This window comes from Galeopterus variegatus, unplaced genomic scaffold, assembly GCF_000696425.1.
Source record: "Galeopterus variegatus unplaced genomic scaffold, G_variegatus-3.0.2 Scaffold4519, whole genome shotgun sequence".
NCBI lineage: Eukaryota > Metazoa > Chordata > Mammalia > Dermoptera > Cynocephalidae > Galeopterus > Galeopterus variegatus.
This window is the reverse complement of record NW_007730630.1, coordinates 1557-25690: the sequence shown is the minus strand read 5'-3', so window position 1 is coordinate 25690 and position 24134 is coordinate 1557. Positions and strand designations below refer to the sequence as shown.

The window sequence follows — 24134 nt, the reverse complement described above, 5'->3', positions numbered from 1 at the left end:
ATGTATTAAAACCACACATTGTACCCCACAAAAATAAATATTAATAAAATTTTTCAAAAATTTTACACATTCGACATCAAAATGTAAAGAGACAGGGCTTAGAAAAAAGTGTTTTCAATTAATAGTAGTTGATATCTTTTTTATATAAAGAACTCATAGAAACAGAAATAATCATTAGGATAACAGTGCAAATTAAAGCAAAGGTAGCTTTCTTGCTTATTTGCCAAGTTAGAAAAGATTAAATAAAAATATCCAGTACTACACCAAGGGATACAAGTGACACCCAACTTTCATTGCTAGTGGCAGTATAAATTGAAAAAAGCCTTTAAAAACAATTTTACAAAGTTAAGGACCTTTAAAAATGTTCTCATATCCAAGTGCCCAAGTAATTCTCCTTCTGAAAATTAGCTTACTGGAATATGAAATATCAAAAAAACTTCACATCTCTGTTCTTTGAGCCTTTGTGCTTCCCTCTTAGGAATCGCTCATGAAAACTTCTACTCCTAGCCCCCTTTCCCCTAATAATAGAGAGAAACTGGAGACAGAGACAAAAGTCCATTAATAGAAAAAATACAGAGCCCTGTACCAGCCAGCTGCCAAAAAAAAAAAAAAAAATAGAGACACAGTGAACCTTACCATAGTACTTATCACCATGTTGAAACTGCCTGTTTTTAATCCCACACCTATAAAGGCATTTACTCTCTGACCTATCTACTTTGACTCATTCCTTCCTGCTTATAGGAATCTATCCCTAATATAGATAATCAAAATATGAAAGGATATATGCACAAAACTCTCCATCACAAACATTATTTGTAAAGCAAAGACCAGAAATAACTCAAATATTTGTCAACAGGAGATTGAATGTCATAGTTTATGTACTCAATGAATTAGTATGCAGCTGTAAAAAGGAATGAAGATCTCCCTATACTCCTATGGAGTGACCTCCTGGATATTTAAGTAATATTTTGTTAAAAAGCAAGGTGCAGAAGAACATATACAATGCGCTATCTTTTGTGGTAAAAATGAGAAGGATATATTTATATGGGTGTGTGCATAAACATATTTTCCACAAAGAAACAATGGAAAGATAAACCAAGAAATAATAAAGGTAATAAAATAATAATAAAATATTATGAGGAGGGAAAGAACAAGAGGACAGAGTAAAATGAAAGCCTTTTTAAATGTACCTTGTTTTGACACTTGGAATCACAATAATGCTTTATGCAATTAAGAAAAAACTAAATCAAAAAAGAAAAAAAAATAGCAAGCTATAAAAAAAAAATTAAACCAAAACAAATGAACCTGTGTATTAAGTTTGATAGCATAACCGCACAGAGAATTATTCCACTGATTTCGAAACACAGTATTTTAACTGTACGTCCCAGGTAGGATAAATCCTAAAAAGGGAAAGAACCACAAAAATTTTAAACCACATTCAGTGATCTTTATAAAAGGGGAAACAGTACTTCTATTTTAAAGCTATTGGAAAAAAATATATATATAGACATATAGATAAAGCAAATAAGTAATTATGCTAATTCATTCGGAACCAAGATTTTCAACATAAAAGCCACAAATCAAAGATCTGTAAAAACCCTTTAATCTTTAAGCTGAATTTGAAATATCAGTACAAACTCATTATTTCTTCCTTTTGTCTAGAAGACACATATTTCTTAGAGGCATGACAACTAAGTAGCAATGAGGACTTTTTGGCATGTAGACTGTGTTCTCTAAATACTATTTCCCATCAGGGTTCCCCAGGGACAGAGTCAAGATGAGCCCAGGTCAACTGGTCATGTATGAGTCTAAGACATAATCAAAAATGACTAAAATCATGTCAGAAGGACACTATAGACAAATTGAATAGAAAGCTGCCACAGGCCAAAGATAGGACAATATGAGTATCAAGACAAATGACTACACTCATTACACAGACATTCTGTAGACAGAAACACAAACACTTTCAAGGCTGTAAGTGCACAATGATACTCTAAAAAAGATGCACAAAGAACCTTATTTACCACTTTTTAAGGTTACTTGGGCACCAACTTATTACTCTAAAAATAGATAAAGGTAAAGAATCCAGCATTTATCAAACCTTTCTTGAATGAAGTACATTTTAGGAAACAAAATGAAGAGAGAAAATTCGTTATATAAGAAACACAGCTAACAAATGGAGGAGGAATGATAGAATTAGGAAATTACCATTTTGGAACAACTAATGAAATAGTGGGTCTAGTCAGTGATCATCAATGGCTACTAAAAGGTTGACAAAGAACATTATGATGGATAGATGAGGCTGGTAACACCTGAACCCACTGATCGATCTTAACATGACTAGAGGTGAGACACCCAAACTTACATGCCACCTGATGTGATGTAAGGACACAGAACCACCAACAGAGAATTCCTTAAAATAAGAAAGTTGATCCTTAACTTAATTTAGTCAGGCCCTAGATCTAACTACCAGTTTATAGACAATATGGGGGATAAAGGAAAATCTAAATGCCACCACAAGGACGTAGCCAAATTAAGGCCACTGTGGGAGATAACACAGAACAACAACAAAACAGGCATGAAGTAGAAAAAGAACGGGGTGGGGGGGAGGGGGCAGAGGAGAAGGAAATTAGATTAGAAAAACCTTGTAAAAAGAAATAACCAAATGCGATATGTCAATCTCTCTGAATACTGATTCAGTCAAAACTATAAAAGGACACTTGAGACCATCAGGAAAAACTGAACATAAATTGAGTATAAGATAACATTAAAGAATTTCTAATTTTGTTGTTGAGTTTTCTAATGGTATTGTGGTTAAGATTTTTTAAAGCCCTTATCTGTCATATCTGTTACAGATACACAGGAAAGTATTTACAGATGAAATGATATGTCTAGGTTTTGCTTAAAACTCCAAAGGAGGAGGAATAAGGGGAAAATGATGAAAAACAGTAGTCTGTTGATAGGTGGAGCTGGGTATTAGGTACAGTGGGGTTCATTATAATATTTTCTGTACTTTTCAAATGTTTAAAAAATATAATACCATCTCTAAAAATGAAAAAAAAAATCAATGAATAAAAATAATGACTGTTTAACCTAAATATACATCAACAGAAACTGGTTCATTAAATTAATTAATCTATATAGTGGTATACTGTTCAATTAATAAAGAATAGGACAGCTCTTGTGTATTAATATGGCACAATCATTAATATATTTGGTGAAAAAACAAGATGTAGGCTAGTGGTATAGAAAGTATGTTATTATAGAGCTAAAATACACACACGTGTATGCACACATGCACACATAACACACTTGTGCAAGCACATTTTATCTCTGGAATGATACAGGGGAACAGCTAACACTGACTGCCTCTGAGGAAGGCAACTGGGTATCTGGGAGACACAGGAATGAAACTCTGTGCACTTTTTTGTTCATTTTAAAAATAATACCATGTGCTTGTACTACCTCTTAGAAAATAACTAAAAAAAGATATTGCCTGCTAACTCTCCCATCTCTCTCACCTAACTAAGCTCCTAAGAATAGGAAATGGGTTTTATCCATTATTATATCTCTAGCATTTAGCACAATAAACATATTGAACAACTTCATATGAACAGTGATAGGTTCTGAACATAACCGATGCCATTTTAGGAAAAGCCAAGCACGAAATGGTCACCAGCCCTCCCTTTGTAAGAAACCTCATGATTTGTGAGAAATAGAAATCCATTTGCTGCCACAAGGGCACAATTCTCCAACCTGGTCACATAGCTTCTGCATCAGCACAAAACCCCTCCCTGATTGTATCAGCCAGCCCTGCAGCCTAGATAAGCTCTGCCACCCCAATACCTAGTGCTGTTCTCCACTCTGAGGGCAGCCCCAGCTGCTGCTCTCCACTTTGAGTGCAGCCCGGCAGATTCTTTTCCTTTAATAAAGCTTGATCAGTACCCGGCATTTCAGCTCACTTTCTTTCAAACAGCAAGCAAACACTGAAATTAAAGTACTGATTATAAGCAACTATTTAATCTAGTAACTTGTAAATTTCATTTAATTAAATTTTCAACATTATATGAAAACATGTAAGGTTAACCACACAGTAAAAATTACAACTCTATTAAAGAAAAACATTTGCAAAGAAAAGGATACTGGAAGGAAATATAAAATGTTAGTCATCTTTAGATGATCGGATGAGGTAATTTTCCCCTTTCTTTCACTGTTTTTTTCTGAACTCTTTAATATACAAATATTGTTTTTATAACTCAAAAAATTGTTTCCTTCCTTTTTTTTGGCAAAGAACCAAATAAAATAGCAGAAACATAGGGAAAATGAAACTATCCATAATGTGTAGTATGGCTGTCTCCATAGAAAATGTCATATTCTTTAGGCAAGGAAAACAGAGTAAGAGGATCACATGGTCCCTCCCTCTGGCCCCAGGAAAGTCACAGTGTAGAAACTTCTGATATATACAAGTGGGAGGAAATCATAGTTGATAGCAGGAGTTCTGACATGTTTTTTTTTAATTTTCAGATAGGCTCTACCAGTTAGTTCTATAGGATAAAAACAAAACAGAAAAACAGGAGTGAGACAAATTCACTCTAACACATGGAAATGGAAGAGTACAACAGAGATTATAGCAAAAACCAAGAACAAATTTTCAGATAGGCTCTACCAGTTAGTTCTATAGGATAAAAACAAAACAGAAAAACAGGAGTGAGAAAAATTCACTCTAACACATGGAAATGGAAGAGTACAACAGAGATTATAGCAAAAACCAAGAACTAGAAAGATTGTCACTCACAGTTATATACTTGAAAGCTATACCAAAACATATTCATTAGTATGTTCTAAAAAGTTAAGAATTACAGAGGAGAAAAGATAAAGGCACTGAAAACTTCAACTATCAGGAACAAATCCTTTCACAGAAAACCTAAGTTAGCCTTACTTCCCTCGCCACTCCATACAAGCCAGGCAGCAACTGCACAGAATCCCCACTTTGTTCCCCAATTTGCCTCTTTGACACTCTCTGCATTTGCTTTGTTCTCCCTGCTCAACTTCCCTGAGAGACAGCTCAGACGCTACCACCTCTGAACCCTCCCCACTGCTGCAGGAGACGGTCACGTCCTCCTCCAGGCTCCGCAGCACGCTCCTTGAGAGCATGACAGCACATCAGCAGATGGTCATTTATTTCCCTGTCTGACCTACTTCCAGCGAGGGCAAGTACAGAATTTATTTTCCTATCTTCAGTGCCTAGCACACAGCACATTCTAGAGTGAACATTTACTGGATAAAGTCACAGGGTCTTTGTAGGAACAGATTTGCTCACAGTCACCAATACTTAAAATCTGACCCATGGATCTGACTAAAGTTTTTTTAATGGGGGTGGGGGGCATGTGCTTAATACAATGCTTAGCTTGTGCTAACGCTCAGTAAGCATTAATTATTAATATCCTTTTAAATAAAGAACTGTCACAAATGAATGTTTAGAGATACCAACAAATCAGCAATTCACAAAACAAAAAGAATGCCTCTTCATCATATCTCAAATTAAAACAAGGACAATCTATCACACTGGCAAGTATATATTTGTACAGGTATAGGGAATCAAGCTCTTTAACAACTGTTATTGGGAGAATAAAGTGGTACAACTTTGCTACAATTCTGCAATAGTCTTTTAAGAGACTCAGAAAGTCTTAAGAAGACTTTAACTCAGGAATTCTTCTCATAACTTATGCTAAAAATAATAACTGCTAACGCATGAGCACATTTAATAATGTTGATTGTGATGATGATTAGTAGGGAAAAAACCCCAACGTTTATGGTAGAAGATTGCCCCAATTTTTCACTCTTCTATAACAGGATTATACACGCACCCTCTGCCACATAGTGGCAAAGCTGGCTCATACTGGCTCATACTGGCTTATGAGAGCAGCCTACTAAACTTCAGGAATTTTGTGAGCCAACCCTGGGTATCTTGAAATCAGCCATGGTAGTAGTATTTACACCACGGAAATGAGCAATGCTACAAACCCAGGGCTTTTTTATTCCCCTGGAAAAGCCAGCTTTTAAACATTCACCAGCACAGCACTGGCTGTAACTTTGCAATACTTCCCCCAACCCCAATGCTGTTGACAGTGGCCACGTGACCTGCTTTGGTCAATGCAATCTTATTAAACGTAATATGTACAAAGCTTTAAATGTGCTCACTGGTTAGCTTGCCCTCTTGAGTTCCCGTCATTTGCCATGAGAAAAACATGTACTGGGGAATTACTGATCCACAGAGAATGAGAAACATGAAACAGATCTTAACTCAACCTACAGCCTGAGGCAGGGCTGTCCAGGGTGACTAACAGACCTGTGAGCAAGAAAAAAGTGTGTTGTTGTAATCCACTGAGATTTTAAGGTTATTATGCAGCAAAACCATAAACAGAAGAGCGAACAAATTAGTACATTCAAAAATGAAAAATCATAGACTTAAATATTGCAGATTTATGTATGACCTGGAAATACATCCAAGCTATATTATGTTTTTAAGTTTACAAGATACAATAAACAGTATATTTCCATTTAAAAAGTATACATAGAAAAGTGTCTGGAAGGATATTTATAAAAATGTTAGTAATGGTTATTTCTCAGTGGTAGGCTACGAGCAATTTTTACTTTTAAAAAACCAGACAAAATAGAAGGGAACAATGAACAGATTTTCAGCTTTATTATAAAAACAAAGATGTACATTTCATATGGAAAAACTGAATGTACAAAACTGGGTATTCCATTAACCAACCACCAATTTTGGAGTTAAAGTAAATAAATGTGACAGCACAACAGACTGAGTTCAAAACCAGTCAGTCAGGATTTATAAATGTGACTTCACAAATGAATAGCCAACGTGGTGATGTACAGGTACTACTTTGTTCTTCTCACGCTTCCTAAAGAGCTAGGTAGACAAACACCTGCATTACCATTTCTCAAAATGAGGTTCCCGGGGTATTGTTGTTAGCAGATTCCTGAGTACCACCCCAAAACGCGGGATTCAAAACTGCAGTCCTGTAAGGACTAGGAATTAGAAATTTTAATAAGCTCACTAAAGATTGACAATACTAAGCTACAAAGTGAAAAATACATACAGACTGGTTAAATATAAGCTGCACTGAGCTTTTATTTTAATGGTGAATTTTTCAAAGTCACTAAATTAATGCTCTTGCACAATTAAGACTCAGGCTATGTTAAATAAAATTTACTAAAGGAAAGATATAAAGTCTTCATTAGTAAAAAAAATGACAACTATGAGATTAAGTTAAATCATGCTATGTTAAACTGAATAACCTATTTATTGAACTTTCACGTCAATTGCTTTGTAAATCACAACGTGCTCTCTCCAAATGTAAAGACTTATTTTCCAGCACCTGGCATTGGCATTCATTCATTTGAATGTTTCATTGTACCAGACACACAGATTCCTATAAATTTGATTGCTGAATGAATGTACAACATTCACTTATGAGGACAAATGAATTTATATATAACTGCTAATACATCACTATGCGCCAGTTACTATTTTAACCACTTTATATAAATTAACTCTTTTAATCCACATAGAAATCCTGTAGGATAAGTACCATTATCCCCCACATAATTGGAAAAGTGAAGCGCAGTAGTTAAGAAACTTGCCCAGGGTAGTGAGTGAATACAGCCAGGATTCAATTGCAGGCAGGCAGGTTCCAGAATCTGTACAACCACTAAGTTATACTGCCCTCCTGATTTACAATCAAATAGTCATCCAGTAATAGATTCCCTAAGTGAAGTTCAAATATCTTTTAAAGGTTTTGATGCTTACCATTTTAATACTCTCTTTAGGCAAAATAAACACTATTTCAGATTTTTCTGATCTGTTTACTTCTAAGAGCTGAATGCCTTTGTCTCTCATGTTTATTGATTTACTCAACAACCTAGTTTAGGGAAATTATTCATCTTTCACCGAGATATGTATGATGTTATTCTAAAGACCTGCAATCTTACTAGCTCTGTTTTATTACAAAATATATGAGAATGAGTTAAAAATTTTATCATCCAGAGATAACCACTATTAACATGTCATTATGTATTCTTCCAGGCTTATTTATAATACTCCCACCTCTCACCACTACCACCAAATAAAATTAGTAAAATCACTCTGTAGAAATTGAGAGGAATTGAACTGTCTTACTATGCAAAAAAGGAAATAAATAACCATCATAAGATAGAAAGTATTTTAAGCTACTCCATAACATAAGCCCTAAGAACATTGCTTTTTACAAATAACTAAATATTGGTTTATGGTAATCATTTTCTGAAAGCAAAAATAGTTTCACAGGTACTTTATAAAAGTCTACAACCAGCCTCATCTAAACACTTATTTTGAAAGGAAAGACTTCACATTCAAGAAACATGACACAAATGAATTTTCTTATATTTTGCTACATATTCAGCTTTGTTCTTCTATATTAAGAACTGAATTAAGTTAAAAGTCCTAAGTAAAAAACACCTGAATGTTTGTGCCATCCTGCTTAGCACAGCACTCAATAGCTACTCCTTGGTTACACCACCTACATTACCACTGCAGGGTCCTAGCCATTTTCTCATTTCCAGCCCCACCAACATGGACTGAGATCATTGACACACACTGCACCCCATGGCTTGATAAGCAATGCAAAACGACTGTCACTACCTGTAACTCAGGTTCCTTTATGTCAAAACTAACAAGTAATAATACCCCAGAAAAATACTCTGCTTTCAGACACACCCCAGGTCTAAGCCATAGTCTCCAAGATCCTACTCTCTGAGCTGTCTGAAAGATGTGCTTTACTCGTGGCTGTTGACTGCATTTCCTCCAGAACTGCCAAGAGGCCTGCTACAATTGCTAAATGTAAGGCAGTCATAGCAAGCTTCTTGAGAAAACTCTTCTACAGAACCCTCAATACAGCAAAGATTCTGGATAACATGCAATGGTTAGCATATCCTTATAACACCTCATGGTTTTACACCTATGTAATTTTTAAAAAACAGATTGCTGGGCCCTATACTCGTCCAGATACACCTTCACTCCCCTATTCACTCCCCAGAAGATTAAACTGGGTAGATCAATAGAGTAAGACTAAGTGGGGGAAAAAAAAAACTTAGTTAACTAGATCTTTGCTATTCAAAGTGCAGTCCAAGCATCAGAAGCATTTCCAGATACACCTTCACTCCCCTTTCCACTCCCCAGAAGATTAAACTGGGTAGATCAATAGAGTAAGACTAAGTGGGGGGAAAAAAAAACTTAGTTAACTAGATCTTTGCTATTCAAAGTGCAGTCCAAGCATCAGAAGCATCAGCATCACTTGGGAGTTTGTTAGAAATGCAGAATTTCAGGCCTCATCAGACTTACTGAACCAGAACCCACATCTTAACAAGATCCTCAGGTGATTAGTGGGAACATTAAAAACTGAAAAGCACTGCCCAGACGATTCTGATGTATGATCAGCTTTAAAAAGCACTGCTCTACTTAACCTTCTAGTTCTCAAAATATAAAATTAGGTACATGAATAAATTTCAAATGTACTTTCCCACAAAGGGGCTATAGTAAAAATCAAAAATAAAGTAATTGATTTTTAGGGAGCCCCAATCATGATCCATAGCTACCACGATTTCACTTACCCTTGTATTACATATGGAAACTGATGACTCTGTGCTGGGTCGGTTTGTGCTTGTGGAAGGGTACGCTGCCTCAATCCTTCTGAGGAAGAACTGGCAGCTAAAGACAAGGTTTCCTGACTGGATGACGGAGTTGTTGATCCTGAATGATCTGAACTCTACAAACAGAAATGTAATTATTTTTTCAAGGAGGTTTAATTCATTACAATCATGAAATTATAGACATATTGCTTAAAATGTATGCATGAAATCCCTCTGCAAAATAACTGAATTTTCGGGCTGGCCCGGTGGCGCACTCGGTAGAGTGCGGCGCTTGGGAGCGTGGCGGCGCTCCTGCCGAGGGTTCGGATCCCATGTGGAGACCGGTCCGCTCACTGGTTGAGCACGGAGCGGGCGCGACGCCAAGGGTTGCGATCCCGTTGCCGGTCGCGGTACGGACGCAACACTGAGGGTTGCGATCCCGTTACCAGTCACGAAAAAAAGACAAAAAGGGAAAAAAAATAAAATAAAATAAAATAATAATAAATAACTGAATTTTAGAAATTTACTCATTTGAATCTTGGGTCCAGCACAATAGGTAGATATTTTAATTTTAATTAGACTAAAGAATTCAGAAAGTCAAAACTGCTTAATTAAACAACAATATTCCATTTCTCAACTAGAAAAGCCTGAGTAACAGAGTAATAATACGAGTGTACTTCAAAAACTTTGTGGAAAGATTCAGATTACTTTTTAATTCTATTTTTCCCCAAATTTTTAAAGTACCCTTGTACACAAATATAGCATACTAAATTGTAAGGATTAAATTAATGCATGTAAAGCTCCTCTCACAATGTCTAATACATAGAAAGTACTCAATAAATGCTACTCATTACTGAGTCATTTAAACAGTTACTATGTGCCAGATACACTATTGGTAACACATTGGTTTAAAATGATGAGGAATAGGCTGGGAATTAAAAGATCTAGAATAATGTTATCTCTGACATTAACGAGGAATATAACCTTAAAGTTTCACTTAACCTCTGAGTGTCCGCTTTCTTACAGAAAATAAGGTGAAGCTAGATTTTCAAGATTCTTTAGTCCTAAAATTCTACTAGTTTATAGATGCCACAAATAAATACTGTTTATCTACGAAATAAAAAAAGATACCAATCAGGATTTTTAAATTCTCATGTTTAAATGATATCAGTAACTCATGTATTCAATAACCTTAAAAAATATATGAGTAACTCCTTGAAAACCACCCCAATTTGTTGCTGTTTGAAAATAGTTTCTCAAGTGTTTTATACAAATTTAAAACACAATTACATTTTATATAAGTTATAGTTCTCTCACTTTAAAAAGCTGGGTATGCTTTTATTTTAACATCCTTCCAAGTTTGTTAAAATTGTATTTTATCTGCACTGCTTCCTATTGACAGGATGTCTTTTTGCATGTCTAATCCAGCCATGTGAACTGTCCCAAGCACACAGGTCTGTTGCAAAACTACCAAATGCTTTCTTTAAGATGCTACTTCACACAAAATAGATACCAAAGCTGGCTGGTTGGCTTAGTTGGTTAGAGCATGGTGTTGATAACACCATGGTCACGGGTTTGGATCCCCAAACCAACCAACCGCCAAAAAAAAAGACACCAAATATCCTACTAACGAATATGATTCTTAGGGACATAAACTGGGAAAGGCTTCTTCTTTGGCAAAATTTCTCACTAAATGGGCCATCATAATATAGTGTTCATTAACACAATTAATAGAAGAAAAGACTAGCCATTTGGCAGTACAGCCTAATTTCTCTAGAAATAATGATTTTTTGACCTTATTAGGTAATTCTTTCATGATTAGACTTTTAAGACATTTTCAAATCTCCCTGAAATTTCTGAGCCATGAAAAATTAAGGTAAATTCAATTTAACTTTTCTTTGATACTTTTCAGATTTTCGTAACATGCTATGAAAACATAAATGAGGTCATGCATCACTTAACAATGGATAAGAAACGCATCATTAGGTGATTTTGTCATTGTGCAAACATCATAGAGTGTGCTTATGCAAACCTAGATGGTATAGCCTATTACACACCTAAGCTATATGGTATAGCCTATTGCTCCTAGGCTACAAACCTGTACAGCATGTTAGTACTGAATACTGTAGGCAATTGTAACGCAATGGTAAGTATTTATGTACCTAAATATATCTAAACACAGGAAAGGTACAGGAAAAACAGAGTATAAAAGGAAAAAATGGTGCACCTGTATAGGGCACTTACCATGAACGGAGCTTGCAGGACTAGAAGCTGCTCTGGGTGAGTCAGTGAGTGAGTGGTGAGTGAACGTGAAGGCCGACGACATTACTGTGCATTACTGTAGACCTTATAAATACTGTATACTTAGGCTACACTAAATTTATAAAAAAGTAAAATAATTGGTGCTACATTACAATGGTTCTGATGTCATTAGGTGACAGAAACTTTTCAGCTCCATAATAATCTTATGGAAACACTGTTGTATATGTGATCCATCACTGACCGAAATGTCGTTATGTGGCACATGACTATAAGTACTAATAGCATGAAATTTTGGCTGATGAACCACTAGACAAGTCAATTAAGTCAGAGGGTTCTTTCCCAAGAAAAACTGTAGCAATGCAACTGTGGGACAATGCCAATGTTTGTTCCTTCTCATGCCAAGGCAGGAAACATAGAAAGGTCCTTGTGTGTTTTGACAAAGCATATTTCAGTTTAACATAAACTAAATTCTAAGGTATTAGAAAATACTTACCATTGAGGCTATACCAATTAAATACAGCAACTGTAGGATCTAGTTTCTTAAAAGAAGCAGTTACTTAGTATCTATTAGAAGATCTTTCAACTATTTACCACCCCTGCCACTCAACCCCTCCTTAAAGCATTGGCTGGATTCTTGACAAGAAGGAAAGCATACTTTGCATTATAAAAGTTCCCTGCCTACCCAAGAAATTTGAAACAAGCTTCTCATCCCAATCCTTTCACCCCCAAAGGTGTCACATAAAGCTTTCATGGGAAATCAAAAATAATTTAATGTAAAAGGATCAGGGATAATGTTTTTAAAATTTGTAGAGAATGTCTAACTTGAGAAGTTCAACTATTACAAGAAATTTCCAAAACAATTTTAAGCAGATGGAAAAATAAGGAGGGAGAGCTGAATACCCAAGTCTGGAAGAGAGGAGTATATTAATTAATTCTTCGCCTTGCAGTTGGAATGTATGCCCAAATCCAGTCAGTTTAAAAAACCAAAATCCTTGACCAAGTAATCTACTTAAAGGAGATTTAGAATACTTAAAATTTAAGCAATTTAATCTACCTTGAATAAAATATACTGTATTAAATACCTTGAATATTTCTGAACTTCACTGGCCTGAGAGTTTATGTTATATAATCATAATTCTGTTTTCTGAATATTCTAGGAACCAAACTCCTGAAGATTGGATCTATTACTGACCTTCCATACAGCAAATTATAACTCATGGTGAATAGGCTTCAAGGGTAACTATATATTAGATCTCTAAAAACAAATTTTAAATGCCTAACTCTAGCTGTTCAAAACACAATCTCAAAACCCGCAAGCTCCAATTTTTCTGTTTTTCATTTAGTTTTTAGAGGCAAAAAAGGAAAACTTCAACATTTACTCCTCCCAAAACAACTCACAGAATTGCTGCTGGATGCCAATGCTTCATGACTTTCTCTATCGGTGTTGGATTTTGGAGAACTGGGAGGAGTCCGAGAAGTACATACTAGATGAACCATATGATACTCATCTTGCTAAAATTAAAGAAGATTACATTTAAAAAGTAGTACTGGAAAACGTACAGTTGAAAAAGTCAGTAGCTAAGCTGAAACACTTAACTCAAAACTTAAGTTCCTTTTTAGACCAGTCATTTTTATTACTAATAAACTATTATCATTTGAAGGTAAGTTTGCCACTTTAGTATTTAGGGCCCTTTTGAATTCAACATTTTTTCTATGCTTGGAAAATGGTATAAATACTAATTGCTATATTAAAAAGTTATTACTTTGCATACCAAGCAGTCTTGAAGCAAACAATGCTGTAAAGTTATATCAACACAATCTATTATTTCAATATAAAAACATCCAGCACCTTAATATCAGAACTGTAAGAGTCACCTTGAAGCTCAGGCCCACACATTTTGAATAATGGAAATTTGTGAGACTTAGTAACTACGAAAGAAACTCAGATAACTTCCTCATAATCTCATTTGCCTTAACTTTAGCAAGGGATATATATTTTACAATGTTTTTTTAAAGTCAAAAACTGTTTTTATCTATAACATTTATACACAGATATAAAGCATATATTCTAACTATATTCTGTAAATATTCCATGGGTTTCAACAAACCTACAACTATGACTGAAGTAAAATATTCTAAATAATGATTAAGGTTGGCATTTTAGCTAAGTGAGATGATGAGTATAATTATACTTAGATATAAAACTAGAAAAAAAGATGGAGAAAGGAAAAGAAAATAAAGGAGAACAGAGAAGAATGAAGGAGGAGTCAGCAATTTAAAAAGAAAAAAGAAACATAATAATAAAGAAAAAGGGGAACGAAGAAAAGAAAAATCCCCAGTGGTGAGAAAGGGAAACACAGCTACAGAAACTACGAATTTCTCCACTGCCTACCGTGAACCTAGAATTGTGCTTAATTCTGAGGTGAAGGTGCTTACCCTTTCTGGGGTGAACACAAGAAAGGGTAAGAATCATTCCCTTCCTTAAAGAGGCTCGTGATATTAAGAGATCAGACTAGTGCATTAGAGAAATATATAAACAGTCTCTTGCATGAAACTGAGAAGCACAAACTACAAAAGTCAGTAGGGGTTAGAAAGCTAAGGAAAGGCATCACAGAGACAGTATGAAATAAGATGTGCCTACCAAGGTAGGTTGAAGGCGCTCCCGATTTACAATGTCCCCTTAGTTTCTGAATACAAAATATTAAAAAGTATCCAAGTATAAGATGTTTACCTAGAAACCTAATTTCAAAAGGTCATTTTCATCACAATTAATTCACAGAATTCATTCACCTTTGCGGAATGTTTCTATAAAATATTTTACAACTAAACAGGTAAACCTAGTGGCAGCATTTAACTGAAAAACTAAAGGAATACATCGACTTTAATAAAAACGGTTCAAAGATCTATTCAAAATGTAAATATACTATTCAAAATGTTTCATATAGGGCAGGCCCATGGCTCACTCGGGAGAGTGCGGTGCTGATAACACCAAGGCCCCGGGTTCGGATCCCACATTAGGGATGGCCAGTTCGCTCACTGGGTGAGCGTGGTGCTGACAACACCAAGTCAAGGGTTAAGATCCCCTTACCGGTCATCTTTTTAAAAAAAAAAAAAAATGTTTCATATAAGGGGCACAAGAATTCTTGACTGAAGCAGTTTTTAAATCATCTGGTCCGAGATAACTTCTGCCAGCTAAAGCCTTTTTAAAAACTTATTCATGTGCAGATTCAAGCTATCCATGGATTCAAATAATAAATACATCCATATTTCAAAAAGCAGATAGCAGAAAGGTTTTTAAGCATAAAAATGGGCAAAAAATGAGAAGGCAGAACACAGAGGTTTTGAGGGCTACTCTGTATCATACTGTGACGATGGAGGCGTGTCATTATACATTTGTCCAAACCCACAGAATGTACAACACCAACAGTGAACCCTAACGTAAAAGATAGACTTTGGGTGATAATGACGTGTCGATGTAGATGCACTGATTGTAACAAATCTACCACTTTGGTGCGAGATGTTGATGGTGGGACAGGTTGTGCATGGGGGGAGCAGGGAAGGTATTAGAAATCTCTGTGCCTTCCACTCAATTTTGCTATGAACCTAAAACCTCTCTAAAAAATAGTCTATTGCAAAAAAAAAAAAAAAGAAAAAAGTCTGCTGCAAATTCCGCTATTATTGAGGGGGTGGGTATCAAACCACTTTAGCAATTTAAAAGTACATAATTAAAATGAAATGACAAGAAGTCACACTGGCAAAGCTAAGATGTCAACTATCTAAGCAGAAGGAATATACTGGTATAAGATTTTTTTTTTAAGTTTTCCACAGGTGATCATAAACATACACTCATCCCTTGGTATCCTCATGGGATTGGTTCCAGGACCTCCTGTGCTATATTCACAATCACAAACAAAAACCAGCATTTCAAATGCTAAAAAGCTCTAGAAGAATAAATTCCGCAAACGAACATGAGGTAAAAACCATCATTAAAATAACTGGCATTATTTTCAAGCTGACTGTCAAAAAACTGTATGGAAATATATTTTAGCTCTGAGTACCAACATTCACTGTTTGCTAACTAGTGGACCAAGTTGGGCTTCATTCTATTTCCTGCCCTGAAATTAAACTCCCAACCCAAGTAACCTATATTAGAATGTCATGCAATTTGGTTAAAAGGGGAATTAAGAGTAAAGACTGTCACCAATGAAAATCCTTCACCACTACTGAATATTCTACTCCTGCACTACTAAACCAAAGTGTTTTCTTACAAAAGATACCAAATACCTGAACACAAACATATAATCTACTTCAGATTTAGCTATCAGATGCATATATAAAACTGTTACCTCAACTAATCAGAATCTATCATGGTCTTTACTTCCTAATTTACCTTTACCTGTTAATGTGCCCAAAGGGATTAATTTTAAGTATCTAAAAACTGAACTAGTTGGATAAAACCTCAGAATATTATCTCCTCTCACACTCTGGATGTAGCTGGTATCAAATAGTGTAGGAAAGCTTACTTTTCTGAGAATGTCTTTCAGCTGCAGATGATCGGGAAGCAGTCTGCCCGAATACACCAACCTCTGATCCTTCGTCAACTAAGAAATGGGACAAAGAAAAGAATTCAACTTTTCTAATTATACAAATTGAAGGACAGAAATAACACACTTAAATATGGGTGAAATAAAACTCCCTTTGGCACAAAAAAGCAGAAAGCTGACATAATTTAAGAATTTTTGTTTTTCCAAGTTCCACTTAAGACATTTGAATGGCAGCATACCTACTGTAACTATAATAAAATACAGATAATACCACATTAAAAAAACTTAAGAAAAAAAGGTAAATTAGAAGTTTGTCTTTTCAGCCGTAATGCAATGCATTTATGGCTGTCATTAAAAACTTTCAAGATTATATAAATGAGAAAAATGGTTGACCTTCTATTAACAGTCAACAGTAGGATATAAATTTCAAGGTCACCAGAGTTATTTTGTAGTGTTTCATTGGTATTTTCAATCTAAAATGTATATGTAAGGTTTATTTTCTTCCTTAGTAACATCACACAGATCCATTTACTGGTTTTAATTCAAGAGCAATTTGGATTAATTACAACTTTAGCTAATATTCTAGTTTTTATTATTCTTGCCACTCTCACTCTCACAAATACCTTGGTACATTTTTCAACAACTCAAGACTAAAGAAAAATTTAAAAAAAGTGTATGGAGACTCAGTTGCCATCTCTATATGCAACCCAGAATATGAAATATGTTCTGGTTATCTCTGCCATATTTTGTACTTACAATAAATCTGCTAAGTGTTCACATTGCAAGCATTATTTAAAATTAAAGCATTTGTGTATAGTCCCCATAATGCCTATTTCATAATTGATAAACAGGCAATGTTCCTTGTATTCTATTAAAACAATTGAATAATAGTTATATCAACAATTGTTAAATATGCCAAATCCAAGCCACAAATATAATAATTTTTAGCAGTCCATATATTCAACACGGCTACTACAAAAGAGTCTTATATTTTTTTTTTTCCTTTTTGTCTTTTTTCGTGACCGGCAACGGATCGCAACCCTCAGTGTTGCGCCCGTACCGGACGGGGACCAGCAACGGGATCGCAACCCTCGGTGTTGCGGCCGCACCTCGCTCAGCCAGTGAGCGGCCAGTCTGTATGTGGGATCCGAACCCTCAGCGGCGCACTGTAGCAGTGTGCCACCGGGCCGGCCCAAGAGTCTTATATTTAAAATACCATAATAGAAATGGTGATACTGAGTAAGATCTGTGGTTCAAGCATCCTTACGCACTAAAGACCAAGGGAAAGGTACAGTTATTCTTCCAAGATACTTAACTGTTAGGCATAATCTAGAAGCATTTTTGAGTGTGCCATTCTGAACATGCACATTTGCAAATTCCTATATATAAACAACCAAATATAACACAGGTTTTTTAAAATATATATCACACGTCTTGGAAATTCAATCAACACATATAAATACTGAGTGGAGCACTATGACATCGTGAAATATATATTTTGGTCTTCATAATGTTTCCTGCTAAATAGCTCTTAAAATCTTTGGAACTTCCAGAGTGATAAGAGTCTTTTGTATGCTAATGAGATGACTGAAGAAGGCTCAAGGCCTCTGGGTAGCCCCAGAATGGGGACTGGTTGCCAGGGGAACCAACCTTGTGGTTAGAGGGTTGGAACTTTCAGTTGCACTCCACAACCTCCTGTGAGGGAGAGGGGCAAAGGTCAACTTGATAAAGAAATGACCAATGATTTAATCAATCATGCCTATGTAATGGAGCTTCCATAAAAACCCAAAAGGACTGAGTTCTGACAGCTTCTGGACAGCAGAACACATGGATGTTCCTGGAGAATGGCAGGACATGGAAGCTCTGAGCCCCTTCTCCCATACTTCACCCTATTTTTTTGTCTTCTGTCTAGCTATTCATCTGTATCCTTTGCGACATCCTTTATAATAAGTGGGTAAATGTAAGTGAAGTGTTTCCCTTAGTTCTGTGAGCTGCTCTAGCAAATTAATCAAACCCAAGGAGAAGTCATGGGAATGCCGATTTACAACTGGTTGGTCAGAAACACAGGTAAAACAACCTGGAGCTTGTGATTGGCACTGAAATGGGGGGCAGTCTTGTGGGACTGAGCTCTCAAACTGTGAGATCTGATGCTATTTCCAGGTAGTGTCAGAATAGAATTGAATTAGAGGACAACCGGCTGGTATCTATTGGAGAATCATCTGCAGAATTGCTCACTTGTTGGTGGGGAGAAATCCCTATACATTTTGGTGAACAGAGGTCACAGATATGGTGAGTGTTATGAGAGTATAGTAGGAGAAACTGAATTTGTTTTTTCCTATATCCTTACAGGCACTGAATGGTAAATTATACAAATATAAGTTAAAGGCTATATAGATAATGAAAGATTTAACCCTTGGCCAAAATGAATTATCTAATGCTTCATAAATTTCTATAATGCACTTATTACTTCAACTGGAACCTAAAGAAGTATCTTTATTAAGTATTACAGCCATCATAAACTATCACTTTTTCACCAGACTAAACATTTAATTAATAGTTACTTCTATGACTTCTCATCACTCTGCATAAAGGACATTGGTCTCTTAATTTTTTTTTTTTTTTACTTTACTATAAAAATTTTCAAACATACTCCAAGTGGAGGGAATAAAATGAACCCCCAGGCACCATCTTTAAGAGCTCCCAAGTATCAGCTTCAACTATTACCAACATTCTATTCTTGTTTCATCTATCCCCCATTTTGGTTTTTTTTTGGAACAGAGCATTTTAAAGCAAATACCACACATCATTTCTTTTACCTATAAAAACTTAAGTATGTATCTGTAGGTGTTTTTAAAAACCACTGTTGCGGGGAACCCTAAGCATTTTTAATTGTTGAGCCTTTTTCTTTCCCTTTTCCACTTGAGAAACTGTTTTAGAAACTCTATGCTCCACTGTAGACTCTGGCCCCTGCCATTAACCCTGCCTGCTTCTTGGGCCCACCCTCTATGAGATAATAGCAGTCTCACACCATTCCCCAGAGGCCAGAGGCAAATTAGGCTCCTAAAGTGACCAATGGACTGTGTCCCACAATCAGCCAATCCAAATTAGCAGGACAGTCTCCTTCATTTACATAAGAGGGCCTGAATAGGAACCTGTGAGGGAAAAGGGCAGGAATTTAGGCTATATAAGGGGGTCTTTTCCTTTGTTCTGGGAGACACTGGCTTAGGAGTTCCTGCTCCCCAGTGCTCTCCTTGCTTGCCAGCAAAAAGAGGTGCTGTAACACTGAACAAAGAGCTGCAACACTAAAATAAAGAGCTATAAAACTACAACACTGACAAGGATCTTAGATTCCTCTGTTCACCACAACATTTGGGGGATCGTCCGGGATCTCTTCGCTCAGGGGAACCAAAACCCAAAGCTCCGAACGGCAACTATAGGGGAATCCACCAAGAAGATGTTCCTCAGCCCCAGGCACCAAGAAGATGTTCCTCGGCCCCAGGGTCCTTTGGCTCCCGCCTGGGAGCTCCAATTGGCTTCAATAGGCACCAGAGTCTTTGTTCAGTAGTTCATTTCAGTAAACCTTTGGAGGTAAGATTTGGTTTGAGATCTCAATAACTTGTTCTGCATTTGGGTATCAGAGCTCTGACTTAGGGACTTTGTGGAAGGCTGGATGCAGCACTACTTCCCAAGTCCAGGACTCCCACGAGATGTTGTCAGGTCCTTTGGTTTGGAATTCTTTGAAAATTTGTTGTGGCCACTTGTCTTTGTCTTTTGAGTGTTGCTGGGTGTGCATATATGTTTTGTAGCTTTGCATGTCTTTAACTGTGGTCATATGTAATGTAATAGTGAGGCATGATAAGTATCTGCCATTCTGTGTCTCTGACTTTTATTGCTCTAGTTATCCATTTCTATGACTTTGGAATCTGAGAGCCTAATTTAATCACTGGCAACAATTGGAAAGTTCTGGGCACGAGGACTCCAGCTCCAAGAGGCAAGTGGCCACTGGGACTATTTTGCTCCCCTGTCTCTGCTGCTGGTAGATCTCTCCTGGAGTCCCTGGCCTAAATTCTGACAAGGCAATGCTTTATTTTCTTTATCTTTCTCTGATATTCAGAGCCCTCTTCTATTTGGTTGGATTGTATCCACTTCTGTATAAGTGCATCCTGGAGGGCTCCTGGCTATGCTTTGTTTTTCTGATTTAAATCTAGTCGGCACTTTTCTTCTTTATGCTGAAAACAGTGCGGAGAACTGCTTTTATCAGTTACTGTTTATGGAATAAGTTGGCCCCGACGATTGGGACTGAGCTGAACTGGACCCCACTGCTCCTCTTTTCTCTTTGCTTGCTTGGTTAGACATTTAGTTGAGTACCGGCAATCTGAACAAACCTTCCAATCCTGTTGGGGTGTACGCCACAGATGCCCCTCTATTCCATGCCGTTGATTGGTACCATAAGTTTGGAGTATGACAAGTTACAACTGAGACCAGCTAATTTGGTTGAGATGTCTCGTTGGGATGTATGTGTGTGCACATGCATGAGTGTTTTGTCTGTATATGTGGCAACTATTTCTGCCTGCTTTCAAGCTACTACTTAGGGGTCACAAGATCCAAATTGTGCCTTTTAGCCTTAAGATCACTGGGAAAAGGCAATGCCAAGGTGCAACAAGGCAAATGCCCAGCTAAATTACAGCAAAATATTTGGGAAGATTTGCTCTATTTGACCTGGCTAGAGAAGGAACTATATAAAGTTGTAAATAGGTTTTTTCCTCAATGGTTTAAATCCCCCCTTGGGTATATTTTAGGTAACTGGAAGAACTTTAAATTGAATAAACTAAAGCAACCTGTTTAACTAGAAAGTCTCAAATTTTCTGGCATCCCGCTGGTTATTTTGAACAGACTTCTAAATTTTCTTGTAGGCTCATCTATGTATTTCTTCACAAAATTCTATGGTAGAGTTCTATGTCATTTTTTAAGAAGAAAACTTTCTCTGCATTTCTTTGAAAAGGCTTGCATACTTTGCCTTGCAATGAAAATTTGTCTCCTTGAAAAGTCCCATATACTTTGCTTTGCAATGTAAATTTGTTACCTTGCTTTCTCTAAAAGAGATAAGCTTTGGCATTTTTTAGAAATCCAATTTAAAATCAACTGTCCTTTTTAAACTAGTAAGTTTTCTATCTTATCTGTCTCATTAACATTGTAAACAAAACCTATGTTAATTAATAAAGGTGTAGTTTGATGCAAGAAAAATATTAGACAAATGTAAATGGGTTAAATGCTTATAAATAAAATCATAATTTCAAAATTGCTTCTCAGTAATTTGGAATCTTAAGGTGTTATATTAATAAAATACTAAAACATTATATAAGTTTTTGTTTATATTTTAATGTTTTGTTTTTATACAATACAAAAAAACCCCAAATATATTTGAATCTGTTAAAATTAAAAACATGCCTCTTCAGAAGTTAGAAATAGTTTTTTTTATCTACAAATATTAATATAAAACAATTCAAAATTGCTTGCTTCATAGGTTTGTTACTGGAAAATTGGAGCAAAGAAGTCAATTATAGTCAATACACATAATTCAAACTGCTAGGTATAAAAACTTTTTTTAACAAAATTTTTTTTTAAAAGTATGTAAAAATAAAAGTGTTATAAAAAAGCTATGAATATAAAGATGTAGTTATGGTTAAGAAGGCTAATAAGGAAAAAATATGTAAGAAAGCATCTTGTACAGTGTATTTTTGTCCTACAGTAAAATGGCTGGCTGTTTAAAAAGTAAAAAATATAGGACAAAAACAGAAAGTGTGAGTAAGTCATAATAATGGGTTGTACGGGTTAAATTTATAAAAGAAACTTTTAAAATTGGCTAAAATTAAAAGCAAATTATGTATAAGTTTTTCTAAAAATTAAACATTAATGTGAAAAGTATTCTGATGCAGGGTTAGAGTTTGCTCTCCTACACTGGAACAACCAGATTTCCTTAAAGCACTTAACTGCTCTTAATAGAAAATTGTAAAAAGTCTCTTTATCTTTTAGGTAACTGGCCTGGGAAACTTATTTCATGTTTAATCATTTTAATTTCTTGTGCTCTCTGCCTTTGTAATACTTTGTCACTTTGGTTTTATTTTTATAATAATTTGTGATCCTATCTAATTGAATGTTTCAAATCTTTGGTTAACAAACTTCCCAAAACAAAATTCTAAAATTAAGTCTTTTTCAACTTAAACTAGCTATACAAAAAAGATATCAAAACTAACTGAACTTGTCTAATAAACTGAATTAAGTGGGAAACATGGTCAAAACAAAAAACAAAGTTTAACCTCTTTTTTATAGATACATTATATAGCTACATTAATATATGTTCGAAAATTGTGTAAGGTTCCGTGAAATCTGTGTCTTAATATAAATGCTATCAGTCATAATCTTAATTCAATTATAAAAAGTATCATGTCTTCAGAAAAATTCATGGAGAAACTGTCAAGTACAGGTTCCTGATAACTTTAAGTTCATACCATTAGACTGAATTTCCAAAATTCTAATGAAAAACTAATGGGTTTATAAAATTGTTAACCAAGGTAAAAAAAAAAGGGGGGGGGTTAATTACATAAAACTGAATTAACTGATAAAAAGTTATAGGTTTTTACAATTTCTTTATTTTAAAACACTGCTGGTTCTCTTAATGTTTTGTTTTCCAGATTTAAGAAAATCTTTTAAGGTATAACAGTTTGCTAAAGTATATGTTTATGAACAAAAATTAAAACATTTACCTTTCTCTCTACTTGATCCCTCCAAGATTTTAAAACTATTCACAAGTTATTTTACGACAAAACAGTTATTTGCATAAGTTCAATAAGAATCTGTTCTTCTTGTAACAGGACACAATTGAAAACACTGGTTATTTTACCAAGGCTTTGACTGGAATCATACTTTCAGACCTGACCAGACTGCCTTAAGGAATTAACGTTGACCCTTTTATGGAGCCAATAAAAAGCGCCTTGGAGAGACTGGCCTGATACCTTGTCTACGTGATTACAAGGTACCTGGCCTTCTGGTAAGTAAAGAATGTAACTTTCTGACAGGCCAGAACCTTGATATTTTGGGGACCTCCAGAAGAGAGGAATTCACCCAACTCACACAGGTAATCAGAGAGTAGGCCGCCTCGAGGTCAAGCAGCCTCTGGTCGGGCGCACGCCATCTGTCAGAGCCGGAGCCCCACGGAGCCGCTGCCACCGGGGACGGAGCCCAGGGAGGAAGAAATAGAAACACAAGAAGAGGAACATTTGATGGAAGAAAAGAAAAAGAAAAAGCAGGAAGAAAAGAAAAAGAAGGAAGGTGCTCAGAAGAAGGCTGCTGATCAAAAAACCAAAGTCACCGGAAACCCAACTCCTCGAGTCAGGAGTTGGAGGCCCAACGCGGAGCCGGAGCAGCGTCTGTGAAGTGCCTGGGCTCCGCTGAGACCACCGTGCCGCTTCCTCTTCGCTGCAGCTTCAGCCACTGTCACCACCACCGGAGGAGCGGCCATCTATTGTCTTTCCCCGTGGCGAAAGTGCGGAGCTGCTCTGGCTTGGCCTGCGGGGGAACCTCAGGAGCTGCAGGGAAGTTCCATGGTGGTCTGTGAAACCCTGCCACAATGAATAAACATCA

At 36.0% G+C, this 24134-nt stretch overlaps 1 protein-coding gene across 1 annotated transcript in view; it reads right to left on the bottom strand.

Moving 5' to 3' along the window:
• HERPUD2 (HERPUD family member 2) overlaps positions 1-24012 on the bottom strand; it is a 36150-nt gene extending 12138 nt beyond the window's left edge. The window contains exons 1-4 of the mRNA XM_008587733.1: positions 23863-24012; positions 16473-16550; positions 13348-13461; positions 9670-9824 (exon numbers count right to left, since the gene is read on the bottom strand). Coding sequence (XP_008585955.1) covers positions 9670-9824; positions 13348-13461; positions 16473-16550; positions 23863-24012 — 497 coding nt within the window. The remainder of the gene's footprint in view (positions 1-9669; positions 9825-13347; positions 13462-16472; positions 16551-23862) is intronic.
• Positions 24013-24134: the final 122 nt, after the last annotated feature.